An 8,438-nucleotide genomic window follows, 5' to 3' on the forward strand; every position below is an offset into this window, starting at 1 on the left:
TCATCTAGACTGCCTGATATCAATTAAAGAGATGGTTGGCCAAGATTTCTCCAGTCCATATAAATCATTTTAACTATGTCTCTTCATGGCAAACCTTCTTGAGAAAACCTTGATACATTAAGCATGTAGTCATTTTTTGGGTCGAAAATTTGAGACAAAATTTCATTGTCCACCTAGTGATTCTTGTCCCCGTGTGAAATTTCATTAATTTAAGATGACGGAGAATCATCCCAACGAGCCATAAATCTTCAAAAGTGAAGAATGAGGTAACTAACGAACTTTGAAATTAACTCTAAGGTCAATGATTTTTGGATTTTGTGTTGGAAATATGTCATCTGTATGGTTTTTTATCTATATAGACTTAATTTTGTGATTATACTAAAAAATTAGAGTAAATTGGAGTGTATCATTACCATTTTCTCAATTCTGTATGTTTTTTCTTGTCAAGTTTGTCAACATTTTTCTCCCTTCTTTCTCAACCAAATTTCATGATTTTGGTGGAAATATTGTCAATACATCTTTCTTAGGGTACAAAACATTAGAAATTTGTTGAGTTTTGACTCCCACAAGTCATCGTTTGACCACCACATCCTCATGGAAGTCATATTTCTGGATATCATGTCTCGTGAGCCATATTTGGTAATGAAACTTCCCATCTGCATGATTTTGGATTATTTAGACTCCTTTCTTTCCATCTCTACCTTGTTCAATTCTGACATCATTTGCTTTGTTAATTCTTTGATTTCGGCCATACCTTATAAATCTGGTTACTTTAAGGATTGATTTTGAATAGTCATAGTAACGCACGTATCTTCTATAAAAAAATCGTATTTATATAATAATTATCATTTACCAGTCTAGTTTATGAAAATATATTTTTCATAAAATTATATTATCATTCTAACCCAGAGCTCACCTAATGCCAAAGGGTAGGTCAAAGTCAATGCTTTGAATTTTCCACTCATTTTTTTCTAGTTTAAAATAGTAAAAATTAAAAAATTATATTTCTAAGCATCCTTATAGTATCCTATTTTTAAAATAAATGAGCATGAAACTGTCTCTCAAAAATTAGGATTAGTGAGTTGACTTAGTCAACAAATCTGCATGAGTTGACTTTCTCATTGATTTTCCTTATATTTTTAAGCATTTTATTTTTCTATTTATGCTTAATTGGATTAATATATTTATTTTATAAAGTCACATACTTCATTCTAATGATTATTTATTATTCCTACATCTATTTTGATTTGCTTCATCAAACCAACCATTTTAAAAGTCAACCCTTGTTGTTTGTGAATTAGATCATACTCATCATCATACTCAAGTTCATACCTTTAATGAGTTCAGGACGTTTTATTTATTGACGAATAAAGTACTAAAGTGACAGCATAATTTACTTCCATCACATAACAGTTGAAGCGATGGTGGTATCTGATGGTGTCCTGCTTTGTGAGTGAGACCTCCACAGTATCATCATAAAGTCTTATTTATGTTGTTACTTGACATGCAGATTTGTATTCCCACTAGCTTCTGGGAGGCATTTGGTTGTACATCATCTGATGTAAGAAGAGCCTATGATCACACACTTGAGTCTATGATACATGGCACCAAACTTCTTGCCCATTAGAAAAGTTTATCTTTAGTTTAGGAAGTGATCCACGAAGAATGTATTGTGATTCTACAAGCAAGAAAAGTTGTAACTTGAGTGTTTGAGTTGATGGTTGAGAAATCCTACAGAAATTTTAGATTTGTGCCTATGTTAAATCATTTTTGAGATAAATATGAGAGAACTAACTACAAAAGTATAACTCAGAAAATTTAAAGTTGGGCTCTTAATTTGTATTATTTTAGTGAGCATAAAACTTGGTGGATTTCATTCCGATTGAAAGATCAAATATCATCAAATGAATGAGGAAACATAAAGAATATGATTTATAATACTATAAATCATCTTGTAATTTGCATTTGACTAGTACAGTGTTGAGAGATGAATTTCTTGCTGAACTAGGGATTACTGTGAGCCAATATACCAAACACGCCTATCTTCTCTTCAATATTACGTTTCTATTGTTGATTCAATGATGATAATTGTGAACCATAATTCATACGCATGAATAGAATGAATTATAAGAGTTCAATTGTAACACCAATTCAACCGTGTTCTCTAAGGCATCTATAATACAAAATAGGCCACCAAACTTCTATATTAATGATTATAACTTAAATAAATGTTAAATAGTTCATATAAGCTTGTTGCCCACGAATCTTGTTGCCCAGGAATACAGAGCATTATTGAATATTTATCTTGGTAGGAATATTAGGATAAGTTGTAGCTCATCAGCTTAACTCTGATGTTAAGAATAGGTTTCACCTATTAATATCCGAATTGACATCTTTTATTGTCCTTAACTGTATGAAATATCCTAGAAATAGGAAACAGGCCCAGATGCTGATATCAGATATCTGATCAGGAAATTGTTTCAGTGAAATATATTAGATATTGGTCTGCATATTGTTATTATAGCATATCTGTGAGGGCCGAGGGCCGGTGTGACAGCACAGTGTGGGCAAACAGAGAAGGGGACATCATCGGACAAACGAGAGGGTCGACGAGGGTTGGGGCCACATCAACATGAGGATGGGGAGAGGGTGATATAAGTCTGGACACCGATATCAGACACTGCATGCCACAGTTATTTGACCCTGCCCTTTTGACATTCAATACCAAGATCCCTTTCAATATCAGTATAGAGATCAAGGTGGGTCAGGCAAACCCCAGGTCTATGTCAGTAATGCCTCTTTACCAACCTATCATGTTATGCCTCAAATTATAATAGGTCATAATTCTCTGATTTTTTATCAGGCTGAGACATTGTGATTAAGAAGCATGTCAATATTCTGAACCTTTCATTTGAAGACTGACTCTTACTCTCTTTCCAACCGAAGCGATCTCTTTAGTTTTCCATTCATTTCTCTCTCTACATATGATACAAATGTTATAAACCCCAGGCTAGGAGGTCTACCTTACGCATATGGTAGCGATGAAATAATTCATCATAATTTTCACAATTTGAATTTACACAAACTCGCATCAAATATGTGGAAGTCATGCCTGAAAAAATACAAACGCAGATAACAATGTGTTCCTATACTCAACTAAGACAAATGACCCCACACAGGGTCTTAAGTATATGAAAGAATCGTTTCCTGCCCACTTGAGGAAAGAACAAAAAGATAAAGAACCTCGTTAAGTAAAGAAAGGAGGGACCCAGAAAAATTTCTAAAACACAGAGACCCAGAAAACCTGGAGACCCCCAGTAAACAGGATCTGAATAAACTCAAAGGTTCTCGGTTATATGATCTTACACTACTCAAAGGGGTCCTCTTTCTACTTGAGGAAAGTACAAGCGAGGAACAAGAAGACGTAGCAAACCAGGGAGGTCATGAGTTCAAGTGTCCACATTGGCTTGAGGAGGAATGATGGGATTGTTGGCACAATCACAGATCCGCAGAGCCATCCCACAACCAGGGCTCCAAACCTAATATAAATAACCATTATAATTTGGACATTAAATGAAAAAAGTAATTTTACCATAACCAACCCGTCTCACTATGAGAGAATAATGAAATGAATAGAAGGTGTTTTTATTTGAATGTATCGATATTAATCACTAGAATACAGTTGCTTTGATCAGATGAGTACCCGGTGATAGAAGCCCTGGCAACATTGCTCATCTTGTCGTTAAGGAAATAGATGCAAGAACCGAGGGAAAGAGCGAGCTGCAAAAAAAATTAAAAAAAAAATTTATTAGCTTTGGGAATGAAATAAAAAAAAGAACACTGATCAGGACTTGGATCAAGAAAATCAAACCATCGATTAAAACTGAAATAATAAGAAACTAACTTGGGAAACTGAAGAACCAAATAATGTCTACTAATTTGGAGTAGGATACCTCATTACCAGTGTTGGGGCCGAGTGATTGGGCCAGATCAGCCAGTTTTTCCAACCCAAACTGACCCAACCCTTGACCCAGCCTCTCATTATACAACTAATTATTCATTTTAAATGCATCAATTCTGATTTTTTTTCAAAAAAAGTTCAGAATTATAATTTTTTACACACACAAGTCTTACTGGGCCAATCACATCGGATAACCTGACCCAATCAATCAACCTAGCCGATGCAAATGAATAAATGGGCTTAATGGGCTGACAGGGTCAGGCAACCAGACCTAACCTGCAACCCAGCTGAGCCAAATGAATAAATGGCCTTAATGTGCCGACGGGTCGGGTAATATGACCCAACCTACAGAGAGTCAACTTGACCCTAACCCATCTCTAAGTCAGGTCAGGTTAGTCAACCCAAAGGTCTGGTCGGGTCAGAAGACCTGGTCAACCCAACTGACCAGTGCTCATGGTCTTATTGGGTAAGCCGACCCAAGGGCCTGATCCATAAATGATATATCGCAGCTCTTACGAAGCCAAAAAACCAAAAAAAAAATGCTATGCATGGGGAGGCAGTACGAACCGAATAAAACCAAAAAAAATGAGAACCCATATATCTTGAGAGCATATAATAAATCAAGTATCTATTGCAAAGTACTTAATAATGCATACCTGGAAGGCAGGGCCAGTTTCTGCAGAACTCATTATGCTCCAAGCAGCCATGAATGCAAAGAGAAAAATTCTTCTCAGGATCACATCCAGAGGAGGAACCTCCACAAACTCCAATAATCTCTTGAACCACGGAGGCGATTCCTCGACTTTCTTCCTCAGCCTGCTCTTCAGGTTCATCTTCGTCTTCTTTCGGATCTGGAAACTGGTCATCAATAACTTATCATATGCAGCTTCTATTGCCTCGTAACTGCCTTCGTGACCAGCATACTGTTGGATGAGGAAGTTCCTGGCCTCTCTCACTTCCTCTTCAGACGCATCGGTACCGAGGCCAAGGCGCTTGTAGGGGTTCCAAACATGCCTCCGAGGGTACTTTAGCACAGTTCCTGAAAGACAAACGATAAAAATTCCAAAAAATTTTTGGTCTTTTAGATACTGAAAAATTAATTAAAATAAAAATTAAAAATCTAGAAAAGGACTCGCCCAATCATAATGTAAGTCACTCTTTCTTCCGTACCCATGGAAGATAAAATAGTCTAATATCTAGATGTATTTGCCGCGATAAAAAATGATGAGTCCTCACATTACTGTTATTTATGAAACAAAGCCAAAAACAGATGAAAGAAAACATTCTTTCACCCAAAGAAAAGATAAATGTTAGTTAGAACGAAATAATCTTGAAATAAAAACTTCATAAATATCTTCATCCAAGAAGGTAAATATCATTTAGATAAATATCTTCGACGCATCTTCATTAACACTGCTGTGTCTCGTGAAATATAGACCAAAAAGGTAAAAGAAAACATTTTCCATCCAAGAAACAGAAAAAAGTTTGTTAAAACTCAATACTATTTTATGACAAACATTTCAATATAAATCATCTGAAGAAATATGTTCGATACATCTTTACTTAAAGTCCTGTTCCTCATGAAACAAAGCTATATGCAAAAAAACATTTTTCATCCAAGAAACAGAAAAAAGTAGCTGAAACCCAATTAATAATCTTGAAGTGCACAATTTTCGATGTAAATGATCCGAAGAAGTATCCATTCGACCATAAAACCAAAAAAAACATTCAATTAACAAAATCTAAGAGCAACAAGCTCACCCCTGTATCCTTCACCATCGTCCCCACCAAATGTCAAGGCAGCAGCACATTTCACACTTCTCGAAGAAGAAACATGAACTGACATACCCCGATTGTATTTCAATCCCCTGAAAACTCAAAAACAGGACGGCGATAAATTTTTCATAAAATTTACAATAACCGAAGCAAAGAAAACTGCAAACCCGGGAAAAAAAGCATAATCACATCCAAAAAAATCTAACGGATAAAGACCACAAAAGGGTATCTACGCACGAGCTAGAGCGCCTGAAAAGCCGAAGAGATAAGCCACGAGGTGGTTTGGCGAGTGAGAGAGCGTCCATACTGCTTCCCTTCCACGCAAGAAACAGTGAAATATCCCCGCTCTGAAGAAATTAATCGCCAAGAACAAAACCCTGTTCAAGAACAGGCTTTTCCTTCAACCCCTTTCGATTTCTCTCGCTCTTCGCCACCGTCGCCACTCCTGCCTTCGTGGGTCGGACAGGAGAGAAGCGAGGATGGAAGAACAAGGAAGAAGAAAGAGGAAGCCCATCTCATCTGCACCGCAAGCTTAATCGGGAAGCCGTAGATGGGCCCACCATAAACTACATCTCATCCCTCTGATCATTCTGGGTGAAAAAAAATTCATTATATAATGTTTTATGAATTGGGTCTTCTTGGGTGAAAACTTTGGTTTATTTATTGGGGGAGGTTAATTTTAGTTCTTGAATACAAGTTTTGTTGAGCACAAAAACTTTGTTTGAGAAATGAAAGATTGTAAATTTAATGGTTTTATTCAATGGATTTCTGTTGTTTTTATGCGTGATGTAGTGTGAAGAATAAACATAAAATACTGTGTTGGGTTTTTATTAGGGATAGCCATGGTTACTTTAAAGGTCAGATCGTTTTCTATAACTTATTAAATTTTTCATAAAATATTTTTAAGCAGGAAATATTATAAAAGATAAATATAAGTACTAATTTATTCTGATATTGGTCATAAATATATGGTAACTTTAAGCATTGCATGATGTTAACCATGTTTTTATCTAAACTTGGCAATTTATAAATCAATATCAATTATATAAATGCATTCTAGCATCACAAATAATTTCATTAAATGATGCACTATGGAACTAAATATTTTTATTCATGAAACATTGCGCAACATAAACAAAAAATATAATTGCGTACTATTATTTTGAAAGATATGGATACTTTAAGCACAAGTAATGTTAATCATATTTTGAGGTTAACCTTTTTTGTTAACATCAATTTTCTCCATGTTTTATCTCATGAATATATTATTGCATGGTTGGTTTTATTACAGTTTAAGTTTAATCACCTTTATAAATGATTGATGGCCAAACAACTTGAATGAATGTAGTTGATAGCTCTATTTTTCCTTTTGAATTGAGTGAAGAGGAATTTATTTAAAATTGGGAACCCATGGGCTTTCAGTATTTTCAATCCCCATGTTTCCCATTGCTCAAATATTTCCAAAGGCTCTGTTATTCCTATTTTCTGCGTTTCTTGCTGCTCTGTCGCTTCTTCGCTCCTAAAGTCACGCCTTCTGAGCAGTATTTAAGTAGGTGTCAATCTAAAACGCGAACTCTAATTCTTCTTACATTAGTTAAAGTGAGAATAAATGGCAGACAAAATATGTGATCTTTCATGACGCTCCTATTAGAATATCACAGTCTCCCACCTATCCAAATCACCACGCAAGTTTAATCTTCCTCATGAGAACTTTACTAAAAAACTAGTCCAGAATCCCATAAGAGATGACATAATAAACTGCAAGGCACTGTTATTGGAGTCAGTGATGACAATGAAGAGTGGAAGGGTTTAATTGTCATCACCATCCATCTGTCACTAACAAGTTCAACATCATTATCACTGTTCTCTCAAGTAAACACATCGATGAAAAAAATTGAGGATGATGATTAGGATGGAAGTTTTGTGAGCCAAGGGAGGGATGATGATGAGGATGAGAGGGGAGATTGTTTAGAGAAGGGTTTGGGAGCCAAGGAAGGCAATCATCAATGGACATTAACCATAACACATGGTATCTTCATAGTCTATGTTATCAAAACATCAATTAACTAATTCTTATCATCATCATCATCCACTTGTGATCTGTGGATGAAAATCATGATGACAAATTAATCATCGTCTTCGAACCATCGTAATATTTTCAAAATGACATTATGGGCACTTGTTAATGATATTTTCAGTTTCTTCTGTTTTCAGTGATGGTCCTTGTTTTTCTCTCATACGCTCCTATATTTTTACACTTTTCCATTATTTTTTTGTATGGAGTACTTTACAATAGGCAGCATATCAAGTATAATGTCTCTTTCACAACTTCTCTGGTTCAATAAGCAATTACTTTTTTACTCGCTAGACATCACCATTGCGTGAACAAAAAATCTCCATACTCAAGGTCAGCGTGATACATAAATGATAAAACCATGAAAAATGAATACTTTCATGAATTTCATGATCAAGTTTCTTCTGATTCCAAAAAAAACTACTCCTTTGATTACAGAAGAGCATTTTGAGACCCCTGAAAGATAAATTAGATAAAGTCTGCGGTCTTAAACTAACATAAAGAGGGGTATGTTTTGTATAAAATTGCTCAAAATTTCTTTTATTATGTTATAGCTAATAGTAAACATCTTTTTTGTCAACTCAAGTTGGAAATGCTAAACTAAGAGAATAAATTTTGTTACCAAAT

At 35.2% G+C, this 8,438-nt stretch overlaps 1 protein-coding gene across 1 annotated transcript; it reads right to left on the minus strand.

Annotated features, from left to right (window-relative positions):
* Positions 1-3,277: 3,277 nt before the first annotated feature.
* CDF1 (cell growth defect factor-like protein (DUF3353)) lies at positions 3,278-6,242 on the minus strand. Its single transcript, XM_078578379.1, has 5 exons — positions 5,975-6,242; positions 5,723-5,829; positions 4,618-5,000; positions 3,704-3,780; positions 3,278-3,539 (listed from the first exon to the last, which is right to left on the minus strand). Exons 1-5 carry the CDS (start codon positions 6,040-6,042, stop codon positions 3,389-3,391), a joined length of 786 nt encoding a protein of 261 aa, XP_078434505.1. The 5' UTR covers positions 6,043-6,242; the 3' UTR covers positions 3,278-3,388.
* Between the last annotated feature and the right edge of the window lie 2,196 nt (positions 6,243-8,438).

This window comes from Wolffia australiana, chromosome 7, assembly GCF_029677425.1.
Source record: "Wolffia australiana isolate 7733 chromosome 7, ASM2967742v1".
NCBI classification, from domain to species: Eukaryota; Viridiplantae; Streptophyta; class Magnoliopsida; order Alismatales; family Araceae; genus Wolffia; species Wolffia australiana.

Excerpts from the sequence above, each read along its gene's own strand:
- CDF1 (XM_078578379.1), bottom strand. The coding sequence starts at position 6,042 with ATGGACGCTCTCTCACTCGCCAAACCACCTCGTGGCTTATCTCTTCGG. Across the intron at positions 5,830-5,974 it reads CTTTTCAGGCGCTCTAGCTC|GGGATTGAAATACAATCGGG; the intron begins GTGCGTAGATAC and ends TTGAGTTTTCAG. Across the intron at positions 3,540-3,703 it reads GCCAGGGCTTCTATCACCGG|GTTTGGAGCCCTGGTTGTGG; the intron begins GTACTCATCTGA and ends TATTTATATTAG.